This window comes from Maniola hyperantus, chromosome 17, assembly GCF_902806685.2.
Source record: "Maniola hyperantus chromosome 17, iAphHyp1.2, whole genome shotgun sequence".
NCBI lineage: Eukaryota > Metazoa > Arthropoda > Insecta > Lepidoptera > Nymphalidae > Maniola > Maniola hyperantus.
In genome coordinates, this window is record NC_048552.1 from 2,676,819 (window position 1) to 2,695,368 (window position 18,550).

Genomic DNA, 18,550 nt, shown 5'->3' on the forward strand with positions numbered 1-18,550 from the left:
CATCATCCAGTAGGTATTATAAAATTTCAAGCATTCCCGCTTATGCATTAAATGTTTTATAGGAATACTTGTCTCCTAAAAGTTATATTAATACTAGCCAAACTGCCACAGCTTCGCTCATGTAGCCTTAAGTATTAATACTATGTAGGTAGGTATATAGAAATATTTATCTTATTTTATTTATTAGACCTAATGTTTTCATTGACCAACTGACACACCGAATTTATTCGGATATCTGAATCTGAATACACTCGGAATGTAAATGATAAAAAACGGGCCGAATAGTCCACCTCCTTTTTGGAAGTCGGTTAAAAAAGCATGGATTTGACTCGCTCCAGCATTGCGCGGGGCTGCAATTGCTTGTACAGTATGGCAGAATGTTATTCTATTCTATTCCTAAACTATCTACTTAGTGAATACTCACAATATATAGATATTAAGTAGGTAGGTACCTAATAACTTTCTAGCATCTAGTCATGTTTAATAAGAGCCCTAACCTATTAGCACACTTCATGTTGTCAGGGCAGAATCTAATTTGTGTAGTGCTGACGTAGAGCCCAGACTTGAATTATTTATGAGTAAGGGATATTCTGAAGGCAGAAAGTTGATTATATTATTTATCTTGTGTATGTCCGATTTGAACGAGGCCGTTTCTTTACATCATGTACTTGAATTATACAGCTGTGATAGCCTAGTGGTTAAGACGTCCGCCTTCTAATCGGAGGTTGGGGGTTCGATCCCGGACACGCACCTCTAAGTTTTCGGAGTTATGTGCGTTTTAAGTAATAAAATGTCACTTGCTTTAACGGTGAAGGAAAACATCGTTAGGAAACATGCATGCCTGAGAGTTCTCCATGATGTTCTCAAAGGCGTGTGTAGTCTACCAATCCGCACATGGCTAGCGTGGTAGACTATGGCCAAAACCCTTCTCACTCTGAGAGAAGACCTCAGGAGGAGACTCTGTAGTGAGCCGGCGATGGGTTGATCGTGATGATGATGACTAGAATTATTACGGTATAGGTACAAGCGGTGATAGCGTAGAGGATAACCTCTACGGACTATAAAGTCCGCTTCCTGTTTGAGCGGTTGGGGTTCGATCCGGGGCACGGCGCTATTTTCGGAGTTATAATTGGCCCCGATTCTCTAGTCTCTCTCTAAACTAAATTTAGAGTATCTGCATCCTTTTCTTTTTACTAATGCTAAAAAAGGAACGGAACATGACTTTCACATTTAAAGAGTCTAAATTTTAGTGCACAATACAAATTTAAACAGTAGGTTCGCGAGTGCGTGCTAAAATCACGGGTTTTACTATCTAAAAATTAAATTTAGAAATATCAAACTGCTTCTGTCCTTTTCATATTACAATAGTAAGAAGAGGGTGCGAATACTCTAAAATTAGGTTGTGCTTAGAATCGGTGCCTTGTGTGCTTTAAGCACAGAGAATTCAACCTCAAGAGTATGCATGAATGGTTTTGCATGAAAACAAAATCGTAAAATGTTGGCGGGGGACAGGAGAGAATTCGGGCGAAAGACTGGCTTCCCATAGCACAGGGAATCCTAGTTTGAGGGCCAGGAACTTTGCAGTGCTACTACCATGGTTAACTTAGTGTTTACTTTGTAATTTTTTATCAAATAAAGATTATTTATTATTATTAATTCTATCCCAAGCAAACCAAAAAGTAGTCCCATAAGCTGTACCTACCTACGTTGTGTGTTGTACCTAGGTTTTTTACACGAAAAATGGAGAAAATGGTATTAAATACTTCTGTAAGAACTTCCTAAGGAAAATAAGAGTAAAATTCCGTTTTATGAATCATTTCAGAACTAAAAGAGCACATAACGCTTAAAAGGTGTTGCAACTGAGAGTCGTGGAGTCCAATAAATCTTTGAAACTGCGACGTTGTGTGTGCTGGAACCAACTTAATACCTACTTTAGGAAGACATTCTTTTCATTTTAAAATATTATCCGCTTTTATAATATTATTAGCTGCCCCGGCGAACTTCGTACCGCCTAACAGTCGATTCTTTTTCAGGTTTTTTAAAAAAAAAAATCTCTCCGTAAGAACCATTTCCGTAGGTACTTCAAGGAATATTATGAAAAAGAATTAGCGAAATCGGTTCAGCTGTTCTCGAGATTTGCGATCAGCAGCACATTCAGCGTTTCATTTTTATATAGAGAGAAGATAAAATAAAATATAATATTATCTACATTCTCAATAAAGCAAAAGGTAACGTAAACCGCTGAAACCGTTATTTAAAAACTGAGAATAAAATCCTATTTTAAATATAATATAAATTAAATGTAACCAGAACGTTGCCTAAAATACTACTGATATTACTGATATATTACAACAAAAAAAACGCGAAAAAAAATATAAATAATCCTGATATTTTTATAGGTTTACGATATAATATTGCAAATAAAATATCTGACTAGTAGTGGTAAACGAGTCAATGCGGCGTCGTAGGTGGGGCATTGACCCGAGTTTTGTACGCTATACATTGCGGGTTTGAAAAGTACTAAATCACTAAAACTACAAAATGAGGCAAATAGTTATTGGTATTGGATTGTGTTTAGGTAGTATAACAACAACGTCAAGTTTTTGCCAGCGTTCTGGTTAAATCTGGTATAGATACTCCCGGCTGTACACACGTGCTTAGTCGACGTAAGTCCGACTAGTTTCGAACCCATGTGGAGTCATTTTTCACAGGGTCTCAGCTCGCAAACTAGTGACTCAAATGTTCATAAAATGAAATAAACAATAAAGGAGATAAAATCCCATATATAATGCCCGTTTATTTTAAAATTTTACTTAATTTTACTTTTCAAAAAATATCATATTTATAATTGAAATAAAACACTTAATACTTCATTTTATTCAAAGTCAAAACGAAATTCAGGAGTGAAATAGGACAATCGTTGACTCGGTCACAGAAGTCTGGCTCCAAAACTTCGCTGTATACATCCGCTACTTCTTCATTGAACTCCTCCTCGTGCACTGGTGCTCTGAAATTAAATAATTAATAAGTACCTAAGAAAATCATGTCTTTCTGTCTTTGACAGAAAGAAATGGCACCACCTGGAGGAGGCCTATACCCAAGAGGGGCCCTTATCTAAGAAAGAAGAAAAACAAGAATAAATAAAATAATAAATCCTAAGATTCACTAACATACTAAAATCACACAACTCAATATCACACTCACAAAAACTCACATCCACATACACACAAGCACACTCTCAGATATGAACACACACATACACACAGACATACAGTTCATACACTCACCTATACTAATTAAAAAATACTAACAAATTACTAATAATAAGTAGGTAATGTTAGATGTAAAAAGTAGATACTGTTTTTAAAAAAAATATTGTAAATAATTTAGTTCAAGATAAGGAATAATAAAGGCTTTTTTATTTTTATTTTTATTTATTTATTTTATTAAGTAAATCATCATCATCAATAACCTATCATAACAGTCAACTGCTGGACTAAAGGCCTCTCCCAACGAGATCCCGATATACTATAGAAATGTACAGAAAAAATACAAAGTTGAGTTTAATTTTCCTATCTGTAGGAAAAATGTTCCTTAGTTTATCTCAAAGATAAATAACTAGTATTTATGGCGATTTTGGATATTTTCCCCCGTCCAAGCGTGCAACGCCTCTTGGCGCCCCCAATATAAACGGCGCGGTAGGTGGTACTTACTAAATCAAACCGGAATCTTACATGGGTTATATCATGACCAACCCAACGCCAGACCACTACCGAGCACGGGTCTCCTCTCAAATGCCAAGAGCAAGTAAATGCCAAGAGCAAGTACCGAACGGGCGCCCTCCCGCGATTCGGCCCATATAACCGAGAGGTTGGTGGGGCCATGGGAGGTGGAGGGTTGTCCTATTGGGTCTCCTCTCAACATCGGAAGGGCTTAAGCCCGCGCCAGCCCAATGCAGCTAAGCAGACTTTTCAGAATATTATGGAAACTCTCTGGCATACAGGATTCCTCACGATGTTTTCCTACATCGTTAAAGCAAGTGATATTTAATTGCTTAAAATGCAATCCGAAAAGTTAAAAGTGCGTGGCCGGGATCGAACTCCCAACCTCCCGAATAGGATGTGGACGTCCTAACTGCTAGGCTATCACCAACGCCTCGTGGTGCCCTCAAAATAAACTGCTCGGTAGGTGGTAGTAATATATCAAACCGGAATCTTACATGGGGAAGCGTTATAATGGACAGAGCAATTTTATTTATTTATTTATTTTGTTTATTTGAAAGTAATCAACAGCGTATTATTATTAGTATTTAAATTTAAATCTAGGTATAACAGAAGGCCAAAAGAGATTACTTAAAATTATAATTAAACTATTATATACAGATCCTCCTTCGTATTGATAATACCACGGCAATTTCATACGTTAATCGAATGGGAGGTATTCAATTTCTACATTTGATAAAGGTTACTAAACAGCTTTGGCAATGGTGTGAAAGCAGAAAATTGTAGGTTTTCGCTTCATATATTAATTAGCTCGTCAAAGAATTTTATCTTGTTTTGCTTCAGGATTAGAGTATCCATACGCTTTGGTGCACATTTTCTAATTTCTAATATTATACTTAAACTAGCTTATGCTCGCGACTTCGTCCGCGTGGACTACACAAATTTCAAACCCCTATTTCACCCCCTTAGGGGTTGAATTTTCAAAAATCCTTTCTTAGCGGATGCCTACGTCATAATAGCTATCTGCATGCCAAATTTCAGCCCGATCCGTCCAGTAGTTTGAGCTGTGCGTTGATAGATCAGTCAGTCAGTCAGTCACCTTTCCCTTTTATATATTTAGATAGATACTTTAAGTAGCACGTTTCATTATTTTCATAATTGTTTTCACTTTTAATTTTAACTATACTTACTAAAAACTTAGCGTTATTGTTATTTTTTATTTTATTTTATTGTTTTTTGCAATCAACAGCGATATATACAATATAATTTTACATAATAACAGACTGAAAATAAGGCCAAATAGGATTACAATTTTTTACAGATTACTTAAATAGATATGAAATATAAATTATTTATAACAGTACGTTTGATAATTTAAACAAGCTTTACAATAATATAATAATATGAAAATATAAAAGTCAATTAACTAGTAAAAATACCTAGTAGGTGATTCACAACATATGTATGTGTGTGTGTATGTGTGAGTGTATGTGTGTGTGTGTGTGTGTGTGGGTGTGTGTTTGTGTGTGGGAGAGAGAGTATGCGTGAGTGCGTGCTTGTGGGTTATGATATTATGCAGATTTATTTACTATTATAGATACTATTATAATTATTATCAGTTACATATTATTATTTTTCCGATGCAGTTTAATTATTTCCTTTTTTAATTGCATTTTGGACAGAGGACAGAAAAAGGTCGAAGTCTGAGTAAATTTTATTATAGGTTTGTGCCAGGCGTAAAATTATAAATTACAAATATAAATAAGTAGGTATAATTATAAATTATACCTACTACCTAAACACAATCCAATACCAATAACCATTTGCCTCATTTTGTAGTTTTAGTGATTTAGTATTTTGCAAACCCGCAACGTATAGCGTGCAAAACTCGGGCCAATGCCCCACCTACGACACGGCGTGACCTACTTACGTAACGTTCGTTGACCTCTGGCGTCAGTCAAATGTTTTATTTGCAATATATCGTAAACTTTTACATAATAATTATAGGATTTGTTTATTTATTTTTCCTTTTTTTTTGGTTTGCCCCTTGAATAACCCCATGTTGTAAGCTAATGGGAACACCGCCGAAGGGAGTTAATCCCACAGTTTGCATGTGCGTGGAATAAAGCAAACGGCACAACGGGCGGTCGAAGTGCAGAAAATTAGTTAATTCTACTCTTACTGCCATACTCAGAGTCGCTAATTGTTACTTAAGATTGACTAAAAACGAGACAGTTTTATGTGAGAGATATAGCTCTGTCTCGTTTTAACCAAACTTAAGTAACTATTAAGCAACTCTGAGTTACGAAAAACGGCAGTTATAGATCGCACATTAAAGTAGCGCGCCGAGTAATCGAAACAGTTCTTCTTTTTTTGTTTTTTTTTTCTAATAATATTAGCCATGTTAAATGACTAATATTCCCCTTTCCTCTCCAATTAAGCGTCAGGCTTGTGCTAGGAGTAGGTACGACAATAGTGCAACGGGCGGGGTTTGAACCGTCGATCTTTCGGTTTTCAGTCCACTCCTATATCGGTTGAGCTATTGAGGCTCCGTTAAACACCTCCGCGAGCGTGTGAAGCCACTCACGCCTCGTTATTATAAAAGCCAATAAATTGCGGTGTCTGGGCTTGTCATCGGCGTCATCAATCAGCGGCCGCGCAAACCGCACAGGCTAATTCGACGGCGCTATTAATATAGCCATTAATGCCTCATTAGCTAAGGTAACTAGGTATAGTTCTTGCATTTCACGAAGGCCACTGACTCATGCTTGTGTTTAACTCGTATCGGTATACGTAAGGTTTTTTTTTTATTTTTTTTATTCAGATACAAGTTAGCCCTTGACTGCAATCTCATGAGTATGGCAGTTTTTATTAAACCCAAACACCTTTGGTTTCTACACGGCATCGTACCGGAACGCTTAATCGCTTGGCGGCACAGCTTTGCCGGTAGGGTGGTAACTAGGCACGGCCGAGGCCTCCCACCAGACCAGACCAGAAATTTAGAAATTATAAAATTCCAAATCCCTGCCAGGAATCGAACCCGGGACCTCCCACTAATAAGACCACAGCGCTTACCACTGCGCCAGGGAGATCGTCAAATACGAGCGGTACACTTAATGTGTGCGTATGACAGCGGTTTCTCGCGACTGATTGGTCCGACATGCACGCACTCTTACGCAATGATAATGTAAACGACGACGTTACCACAAGTAAAATTCACTAGCCTTCGTGAATTGCAAAAACTGTACTATCCTACCTTTGTATACCTATTACCACACTGGTCTTTCCTAATATTAAGACATGAGATTAAAATCTGGCTACTGGATCCTTTTACCTCACATTTAGCTAAATATCACCATCACGATTTGTGACCGTTCAGAGAAATTATGGAATGTCAAATAAAACGACAACGATCAATGGTCAGAAAAATTAAAATAATCACGCTGATAGTAACATTTTTAGCCGAAAATAGAGAGTTTCAAAATCTGACATGTCACACAAATCAAAAATATTCACGTAAATAAAAAATATAATCACACTGACAACATGGGTTATTAATATGCAGCGACGGTAAAGCCATTGGAATCAATATTATGAGAATTAATCCGCACACGTACCAATAGACATTTATATCTAAGCAACCTATAGACTGTACTAGTATGTAGAGTAAAAATCCATTAAAAGTTCTTCTTTAAAGTAGTTCTTGCCATTGAAAGAGTTCCAGCGTACATAAATGAAATCAGTAAACTTAGATTTTTGATTGAAAGAAAGAAAAGAAAAGACGTTTATTTACATAACTGTGCCACACATCACATCTTTAAACTAAGAGCTAGTTCCTCTTAGAATCTAGTTAGATTGCTGAGGCAGTTAAGATTAAACAAAAAATGTTCATAAAAATAAAAATGATCACGCTGATATTTTGACTCGTAAATACCAATTTTTCTTTAAATAGAAGGTTAAAAAAAACGGAGGATATAGTGTTATAGAATATTATAAAACCCAGTAGTTAACAGCCAGCAGCGAGTATAAAGCCATTGGAATGAATATTATGAATTAATCCTCACACGTATAGATAAGCGTCACGTACGCGGATTATAAGGCAATTAACTTGATACGGAGAACATTTCACGTGGAAACACACGAGAAGTATTTTATAAGTACATGAAGCTATTTAAATTACTGTAAAAGTTGGCTGAAGTCTGATATGTTTTTTTATCTTTTAAAAAATTCTTTTAAATATAAAATATATAAGTTAAATATAATCTTTTATATATAAAAAAATGTATATTATGTAGGTACTTTTATTGTACCAAAATACAACAAAAAAATCTGTTTCTGTTCTAAAATATTTTTTTTAGTAAATCCCATGGACTAAACAGTGTTTCGTTAGATTCGGCTGTATATTTCACGTTTCCAAAATTATTTCACTTCACTCTCATAAACAAGAAAAGAAAAACACAAAAGCTACTTTTATACCGGAACATCAAATAATTTTCAAGGGAATATTTTTTTTGGGTAGTATAAAATTGACATGGAAAACTACGTACTTTATAACAGGAACAATTATTAAAATTACAATATAGTCTATTTTAGCGTTTAAACTACCGTGAGTGATTTCCATTATAAATACGATCTGTCCCGGCTTACTCACGTGTGTAGTCGACGTTAGCCCGACTAGTTTCGAACCCATCCGGGGGTCCTTTTTCAAGGGAGTCCGTCCGCGCACGCGCCGCTGTTTTGACTCCCTTTTTGACGGACTCCCTTGAAAAAGGACCCCGGATGGGTTCGAAACTAGTCGGGCTAACGTCGACTACACACGTGAGTAAGCCGGGACAGATCGTATTTATAATACAATATAGTCAATAATTTTAGCTTAAAAAGCAAGTTAGCTAGCTCCAAAATGTATCAAATGGTGCAATATGCATTCGTGTGTTTACATGCACATAAAACGCCGCATTTAGTGCCGGTGTGTACGATTATCCTACGATTAACATGAACGCGTGATATTTAGAACTTCTTGAATTATTATCGGTAAATAATTTAGAAAAACCTCGACGGGAGCTTCATATTCGTGCCCTTTGGTGTGGAGACTTTGGGGCCGTGGGGCCCGGGGGCTCGAGCTCTTTTTAAGGAAATTTCAAAAGGGTTATTGAGTCAACCGGGGACCCGAGAGCTGGCAGCTACCTGGGTCAAAGAATTAGTTTGGCCATCCAAAGGGGTAATGCTGTCAGCATCTTGGGTACAATGCCTCTCTGCGGTGGTCTCGATGAGGTTTTAGATTTAATTAAATTTATTTTAGTTTTAATTTAACGTTGTTTTTTTTGAGGTACGGAACCCTAAAAATGACTTCTCACGCGCCATTTTAACTTCTTGTGTCAAATTTTAGTCCTTATTTCAAATGTGAACCGTACTTTGGACATGACAGTTGACCCTTAGAGTTAAAATGGCGCATGAGAAGACATTGTTTACGGACTATATGTATTGTATTCGATCTCACTGGTTCTGTTATTATCTATATACCAAAAATTGTATGCTTTTGTTCAATAATTCAATTGGAAAAATATTATCAAAACAAAGATCTACCTATTCATACATTGTGAATATACAAATACAAAAGTATGAAAGGAATCAAATGACGACAAAAAGCTGATAAATAATTATGAAAAGGCTGAAAAAAACAGCCAAGTGCGTGTCGAACTTGCACACAAAGGGTTCCGTACCATCATAGTACAAGATTTATTCATCATCACACACATCACGATCAACCCATCGCTGGCTACAGAGCACGGGTCTCCTCTCAGAGTGAGAAGGGTTTTGGCCATAGACTACCACGCTGGCCATGTGCGGATTGGTAAACTTCACACGCCTTTGAGAATATTATGGAGAACTCTCAGGCATGCAGGTTTCCTCACGATGTTTTTCTTCACCGTTAAAGTAAGTGATATTTAATTAAACGCATAAAACTCCGAAAAGTTAGAGGAGCCCGGGATCGAACCCCTGACCTCTGATTAGAAAGCGGACGTAGTAACCACTAGGCTATCACAGCTTTCCTATTTTGCTTTATTTCTGCAATATTTATTATTTTGTTGTTATAGCGGCAATAGAAATACACATGAGCTGTAAAAATTCAACTCTCTACCCGTAACGTTTCATGAGATAGTAGGTACAGCCTCCTGACTTATGGACGGACGGACAGCGGAAGCTTAATAATAAGGTTTCATTGGCACCTTTCGGGTACGGAACCCTAAAAGGGCTGAAAAAAATGAAAAGATAAGATGAAAGCACCGATGAATGAAAGCCATATTTTATAATGAATATATTGAACACAATACTTCAAAAGATGACAGTAACATTGTTTCTGATTGTATCGATCTCATCTCAAAATGAGAGCCAGCGCGTGCCAGACCGCCGTTATTTTATAAAAGCTGAAAGTTTCTCTGCGTATTGTCCCCAACACAGGGAGGAACGATCAGCCACTCTGAAGTTTGGATCATGGTGGCTTTGGGAGAAAACAGATAATAAAGGTGTAAAAAAATCTTATAGTTTGTATAAAGTTAGTTTTTTTTTGTTACAAAATAGTATTAGAAATCATTTCATGCATTGCCAATTGCCATACACCCTAAAAGCTTAACAATTTATTAAAGTTTAAGGGTGTCTCGCAGGGGTTGCCACGATATCTAAATATATAAAATGAAAAGGTGACTCACTGACTGACTGACTGATCTATCAACGCACAGCTCAAACTACTGGACGCATCGGGCTGAAATTTGGTATGCATAGAGCTATTATGACGTAGGCATCTGCTAAGAAAGGATTTTTGAAAATTAAGCCCCTAAGGGGGTGAAACAGAGGTTTGAAATTTGTGTAGTCCACGCGGACGAAGTCGCGAGCATAAGCTAGTTAAGTATAAGTGTCTGGCAATGTATGGCGTGATTTCTAATACTATTCCAAAAAAACTCTCTGTAATTTTGTTAACAAAAAAATTGTATAAATTAGAAACTAAAGCTACAAGGGCGGGCCAATTCAAACGGTTGCTGCATGCCGCCCGGCGCTTAGTTGGAGGTGAAAGGGGAATATTGGTCATGATTAACATAGCTATAGTATGTAGATATCGACACCTCCCACGTAAGTTGTTGTATCCCCAAAACCGCAACTTTTCAGTAGAGCGTTTTAAAGATACAAATTGAAATTAAAGCTTCATTTTTCAATATTTTTTTGTGAAATTCGGTATATGGTTATAATTTACAGTACTTTTAACTATTCTGAAAAATACTTTATAAAAATACTTCAAATTTCTGAGATTTTGTTCATACAACATTTTACGTGGTGTTTTATCTTTGGAAAATGTTGTATGTGATACTTACAACAACTTACAGGGGAAAACAAGGACTGTGTGTCATTGTATGTGTTAATTACAACGGTGTACGTTGCTTAAATTATAAAAATAGTATTGTATGTGTGATACTATTCATCATTTTCAACAAATAGAAGTCTTCTGCTGGACATAGGTCTCTTGTAGGGACTTTTAGTCACCACGCTCTTGCGTCTCCTGAATCCAGCGGCTCCCTGAGACTCATTCGATGTCATTTGTATACATAGTGTGGGTCTGCCAACGCTGCGCTTTCTGGTGTGAGGTTCAAGTACTTTAGGACCCCAACGTCTATGAGTCCTTTGAATTATGTGCCCCGGCCATTGCCACTTCAGCTTTCCAAACCGTTCATGTCAGGTACTCTGGCTTTTGGACAAATATCCTCATTCCAGATTTGATCACGTAGAGAAACTTCAAGTATAGCTGTCTCCATCACCCACTTAGTGACTCTGAACTTTCTTATGTGTCACATCTCAAATCCATAATATTATGTCATCACTGGCAACATGCGCTGTTCGAAGACTTTAGTTTCCGTACGCTGCCTAGCTGAATCGGACTCGGTGGCTGATCTGTTTCTCGAAATTGGACTTACCTAACTTGGTTGTGTGTCCCAGTTTTACACACTCTTCTATAATTTTGAGCAAAGAGCTCTCAAAGACTACTGGGTGGGCCGAAACATAGGTATTAGACATGATTTTCGTCTTAGTCATGTTCATTTTCAGGCCCACCTGTTATGAAACTTTAATAAGGTCACTGTGCAGTACTTCCGGTTTCCCAGTCTCGACGATAACAACTATGTCATCGAAAAATCGAAGGTGAGTAGCTATTGATGTTAATGTCAAGTGCATTCCAATCCAGAAGCTTAAAGACGTGTTCTAAAGTAGCAGTAAAGAGCTTCGGAGAGTTGCGTCTCCCATTAAGTGTTACTCTCTGTCACTGCAATTGGATTGGCCTCCTCGTCTGGCCCTGTATGTGCACTGACATGGTGGTGTTTTCGTACAGGTACCTACTTCAGCATTTGTATGTACCGGAATCTCAATAGCGACCTTAATACAGCCCAAATTTCCACTGAATCGAAAGCTTTCTCAAAGTTCACAAACGCTTAGCAAAGTGGCCGATTATAGTCTTCAGTTATGTATAAAATGTTGCAGCTTCTGAATGTGATCTATGGTGCTTAAGCTATTTGAGAATCAAGCTTGTTCAGGATGCTGAAAGTCGTCGAACCTATAAGACTGACTTACGATAACAACAGCTTGTAGACATGTCTCTAAAGCGAAATGAGTCTATGTTTCTTCTTGAGTAATGTTTAACTTTGTAATTACAGTATGCAATAAACCAAATTAACTTGAATATAAGATTCACTATTAATTTGCACACCAGAAGGTACCTAGTAGAATGTGTAAGGTGACTCAATTAATACAAAAACTGCTTCTGTATGCAAATTCCAGTAAATAAACTATTATTTATTAAGGTGTTATCGCCTTTTTTGAAGAAACGGACCGTTACACTACAAACAAATCATCTTTTAAAATTTTGAAAATAAAATAATAAGAACCACTACGCTCCTGTGCCATGCTCTTATATTTTGCCAATATTTTTGAGCTCCTGCTCCACTCTATGATATCTTTCTTCTTCTGAGTCGTTCACTCTTGACAGAGTGGTCGTGGTTATGAATTTTTCACTGATGCTCGTGCGATCTCCCTCCAACGACTTCTGTTGGTGGCATTATGTGCACACGTGGAGACAGGCGTGTTGGTTGCGGAGTGGATTAAGACTGTCCACCTAGTTGGGGAACGCCCACGTGGCCGTGTGCCCTCCACCTGACCTTATACCACGAGGTGTTCGATGGTACCACTCTTCCTCGTAATGTGCCCAAAGAACTTGGTATGGTATCTTTAATCCGGCGTTAAAGTTCCGAAGTTGCGTGTTTCTGTATCAGAGATCTACCGGTAGGCAAATGCATCTGCTCTATATTGTAGTCACATTTGTTGTCTTTTTTCCATGAGCTTGAGAGTATGGTCTTAGAAATTATTTATTATTTTCGGACGATAGGTCGTAAAGAAAGTCTCAACCACCTGGACAGTCCCTACCAACCTATTATTGGTAAGGTAGGCTCTGAAATAATACAATATTGTGTTGATTTTTGGTTACTTATATGATATCCTAGTGGTATTATAAGCGAGTACTTATTTCACTATCTATCATAGGTTTACATCGTTGTCAATCGAAACTTTAGCTTTTTTTTATTGGCGTACAATGTTGTATGTAAGAAAAAAAAATGTCATAGCAACGTAAAATATAGCATGTGATCATACAATAAAATTTTGAGTAACAAATGCCGATGTAAAATGTTGTATGTATTACTTAACACAAAAATCAATATAATTCTGCAACGTAAACGGTTGTATGTCATTATACAACACAGTTTTTTGTATCCTCAACGACGTAAATTGTTGTAAGTAATCTATACAATAGTTTAGCTTGGCATCACTATTAACTTAGTAAAATATTATGATAATAGAATAAAAAAATGCGTAGACAACCGAGATATATCGGAGACTTGACTCACAAACCTGGTGTTTGAAGTCCGGCGTGATCTGTTGTATGTGTTACATACAAGGCGCAAATGCGTGACCTCGTCCTACGTAAAACGTTGTAAAGGTCGATGTGAGGTTTTACGTCGTCGTCGTTTGTAAAATACAACATTATACGTCTCATAAGTACCTTAAAAATAGCATTTTTAGCATTTTTTTAATTTGAATGTGTAAAATAGATAAAAATAGGCATTGTTATGTAAAAAACGCAAAATGCCAATTTTGTGGCTTACAACAACTTACGTGGGAGGTGTCGATATGTAAAACTTACGTAAATATAGCTCTTAGCAGGTCGTGGACTAGAGACTTTCCCGGTGGAGCTAAGTAGCTCTTAGCTTCGCAGATGGACCTCAAAATACAGGCTCGGCCGTTTAGATTGTGACTGAAAAATTTAAAAATATTGTAATTACTCAATGCACTCAAACTTTCATTCCAATACAGCTGATATAGACTGGTAGCGTTCTGCTTTTTCTGATATCTGAGGAAAACGTTTTAACAGTGAAGGAAAATGTCGTGAGGAAACCCTGAAAGTTCTCCATAATATTCTCAAAGCTGTGTGAAGTCTACGAATCCACTTGGGCAGCATGGTAGACTATGGCAAGACCCTTCTCATTCTGAGAGGATTCTTCTCATGCTAAGCTTCTCATGCTCAGTAGTCAGCCAGTGATGGATGATTTACAACTTACTAATCAATGGCGTGCTGAAGCCGTTGCCAAAACTCTCTCTTCTGTCGGTGGTGAAGCTTTCTTCTGAAGAAGGCGTTTGTAAACTTCGCGTCAGGGAGGGGGAAGAGGACGTCGATCTCCAAAGCCAGGTTCCAGCCCGATGGCGCGTGGGTCATGAACGCTTTCACGAGGGATATGGTGATCTGGATGATAATACAAAAAGGTTTTAAATAGTAGGTAGTCAACAGTTAAAATATTCAGCGGGTAGTGGAGCTTGGAGTTTCTCTACGTGATAAAATCAGAAATGAGGAGATTCGTGGGAGAACCAGGTGGACCTAGGTGGACGGACGACATCACACAAGTCGCAGGGAGCCGCTGGATTCAGGCGACGCAAGACCATTCATCCTCAAAGTTGTGTGAAAATCCGTACTTAGTCAGCGTGGTAGACTATAAGTAGTATGTGGCCAAACCCTTCTCATTCTGAGAGAAGACCCGGGTTCAATAGTTAACCAGCGATCTGATATTAATGATGATTAATTCATGGCATATTATATTCAATAATACATGGTATCTCAGAGTTGCCTTTAGTCTGGCTTTCTAGATATTTTGTGAATAGGAAGTTGTAGATGACAGCTGCACAGACTCACTTCCTGTTATCGTCGACTGAAGGCATCGGACTGTAATGCAAATCGCTTTGCGAATGGGCATTGTCCGTTCTGTTATTGCCTACCACAGGCGAGGTCTATAGAAATTGAAACTTATGGAAAAAAAATACCCAATGTTTCTTATTTTCCGTGCGAAACATCTGTATTAAAGATGTGGTAGCCTAGTGGCTTAAGTCGTTCGCCTCCTAATCGGGAGATTGGGAGTTCGATCCGAAAACATCGTGAGGAAACCTGGCTGATTGAGAGTTCTGCACAATAATAATAAACAACACAATGTTCTCAAAGTTGTGTGAAGTCTGTCAATCCGCACTTGGCCATTACAACCTACCCTCTCGTTCTGAGAGGAGGCCCGTGCTCAGTAGACAGTAAAATACATACCTACCTACGGAATTTATGCAATATTCGTCACCGCAGCATCCTGAATCTTCCAGACAAAGTACCTTTTATTGGACACCAAGCATTCAATAAGATTCCAGTTGCAGACTCTTTATAAAATTCCAAATACTTTGAAACACGGGTCACTATCAGCCTCTATTGGATTGCCGTGAAACTATGCAGCTTTTATTCAAAAGGTTCTGTATAGAAGGGGTATAGCCTTCTATACAGAAGTTCTAATTCAGAACTTTTGTTCACGCGAATGGAATACCTGTCGATCTCTTATTATTCAAAATACTATTCCTATTATAGCTCTACTAATACAAGTGTGTTTTAAGCAATCTGTAGGGCGATTGTCTAAAACCTGCATCAATCATTATTACAATCTCAATTATTGTTCTAATTCGCTGAATATGTGCGATTCTTGTTGCAACAATGCATTGTAGCCAATAGTGAGCGAGCGTTAACCAATCAGAGGTGATTGCGATCGTGACATTGTAGCTGTCATTCTACCGCAATCACGCAGCAGTACCCTTATTATAAATGCGAAAGTGTGTTTCGTTTGTTGGTCTGTCCCTCGATCACGTCGCAACGGTGCAACGGATTGACTTGATTTTTTAAAAGCATGAGTATAGAAAACGACCTGGAGAGTGACTTAGGCTACTTTTTATCCCGGAACCTCCCGGTACCCTTATTACAAATGCGAAAGTGTGTTTGTTTGTTGGTTTGTTCTTCAATCACGTCGCAACGGTGCAACGGATTGACGTGATTTTGCATGGGTATAGTTAAAGAGGAGAGTGACATAGGCTGATTTTTATCCCGGAAAATAAAAGAGTTCCCTCAGGAATTTTAAAACACTATATCCACGCGAAGTCATGGGCGTCAGCTAGTATTTAATATGGTCGTCCCATTCATATTTTATGATATCCATATCAATTCATTACATCGTAAAATTGAAATTACTCCCAAATTAATCGCCGCAATTCCGATTGCAATATTTGATTAGAATCAAGGCCTGTCATCAAATTTATCATTTGGCTCACTAATTTATGAAATTATGTTTTATATATTCCTCATATCGGAATGTATAAATTATTGGACACTAGCTGATGCCCGCGACTTCGTCCGGGTGGAATTAGGTTTTTTTGAAAAATCCCGTGGGAACTATTTGATTTTCCGGTATGAAAAGTAGCCTATATGACTCTCCAGGTTGTAGCTCTTAATGTGGGTTAGTATTTTTCTGATGTTTTCAATTATTTTTTATTAGGCCCTTTCTTTCTAAAGCAACGAATTTCATCCCCAACTCTCATAATCTTGAAAGCATAAAAATATTCACTTACCACAAAATTAGTTCCTTCAGGAAACGTCAGATGACGCCTCTTCCTTACAGAGTCTATCGAAGTCTTCACATTTGGACAATTGTCTGTACTATTTGCACTAACAATAACCGCCACTAACATAACTAGAATAACGACTAGTATCCACAACCGCATTATTAACTAACCTAAGTCTAGCACTTGTAGGTTCTAAAAGATTTAGGTTATATTATAATCATTTTCCTACGACACAGACTCACGTGCTTCTGTGGACGCATGACTGTTTACTGTAGAACTTAGCACGGAATTACCTCATGATGTAACAAGCTTGTTATCCCAGTTTAGTTTTTTTTCACTCTATGGCAGGTTAACCTTGACTGTGATCTTCCCTGGTGGTTAATGACGATGCAGTCCATGTTCCAGTTGCATGTCAGGACTTCTTGCAGGGACATGTGCCCTCCAATCGACATTCGTACCACGAGGTGTTTGATGGTACCCTTCCTCCTCATTAAGGTAGATCCACACTAGCCCGGCTAGCTAGGCTTTGTTCACGGCATTCGGCGGCACACAACAAAGCCGCGGATGTTACTCGCCGGCATTGCCGCGGGCCGAGCGCCACTAACTTCAACGATAATCACAGCGATACTGCGGCTTCTGCGGCCTACAGCGGCAATGATATAAAAAATTGGCTCCATACCGCCGGTAAAACCGCCGGCCCAACCCGGCGGTATGTGTGGATCCACCTTAATGTGCTTATTTGGGCACATTACAACGAAAAGGGTACTTGGGGATTCGCAATTGTACAAGCGATGAGAGCCTTTTTTATTTATTTATTCAGATACAAGTTAGCCCTTGACTGCAATCTCACCTGGTGGTAAGTGATGATGCAGTCTAAGATGATAGCGGGCTAACCTGGAAGGGGTATGGCAGTTTTTATTAAACCCATACCCCTTTGGTTTCTACACGGCATCGTACCGGAACGCTAAATCGCTTTGCGGCACGGCTTTGCCGTAGGGTGGTAACTAGCCACGGCCGAAGCCGCCCACCAGACCAGACCAGAAATTTAGAAATTATAAAATTCCAAACCCCTGCCAGGAATCGAACCCGGGACCTCCCACTATTAAGACCACAGCGCTCACCACTGCGCCAGGGAGGTCGTCAAGGGAGCCTTTGATTTATTTTCAGTTCTTAGAGTATAAATACCATGTGCGGTTCAGTTTATTCTACGGTAGGTATCACTTGTTTAGACAATATTATTATAAAAGGATCAACCAAACCCTCAGATAGGGCCCATATAACGCAAATAAAGAAATAATGTACATCCACTGAAAACCTATCGATACCGAGCATGAAAAAGTTTAATTAAATAAATGAAATTTATGAAAATTTACGATTTGAATATTCACTGCCGGCGCGGCGTTTACGCCAATCTGGTGAAGTTGAAATGGTTGTCAGTTTTTCATAGTCGCGAACTAAATTGAAATCTATCAATTGCTGTTCCATTTTTTCCCTTTGTTTACATTTACTAGCTCGATAGAGATTGTGAAAAGAGATATCAGATTAAAAACAAATTGGATAACTAACTTACGTTAGATTTTTTGTGTCTATATTTTTGTCGATATTTGTTTTAAAATTGATGTCCGGGAATTGTTCCAGGAGTGTGACGAGTGTCTAAAACATTTTGAAAATTTAATAAAGCTCAGAGTTGCCTGTCTGTTGGTATTCTATAGATTTTTTACTTAATTTTTTTTATTCAGATAACAGTTAGCCCTTGACTGCAATCTCACCTGGTGGTAAGTGGTCATGCAGTCAAAGATAGAAGTGGGCTAACCTGAAAGAGGTAT

At 38.1% G+C, this 18,550-nt stretch overlaps 1 protein-coding gene across 1 annotated transcript; it reads right to left on the reverse strand.

Annotated features, from left to right (window-relative positions):
- Window positions 1-2,795: 2,795 nt before the first annotated feature.
- LOC117990188 (uncharacterized) lies at window positions 2,796-17,403 on the reverse strand. Its single transcript, XM_034977654.2, has 4 exons — window positions 16,731-17,403; window positions 14,372-14,553; window positions 13,957-14,067; window positions 2,796-3,007 (listed from the first exon to the last, which is right to left on the reverse strand). Exons 1-4 carry the CDS (start codon window positions 16,881-16,883, stop codon window positions 2,863-2,865), a joined length of 591 nt encoding a protein of 196 aa, XP_034833545.1. The 5' UTR covers window positions 16,884-17,403; the 3' UTR covers window positions 2,796-2,862.
- Between the last annotated feature and the right edge of the window lie 1,147 nt (window positions 17,404-18,550).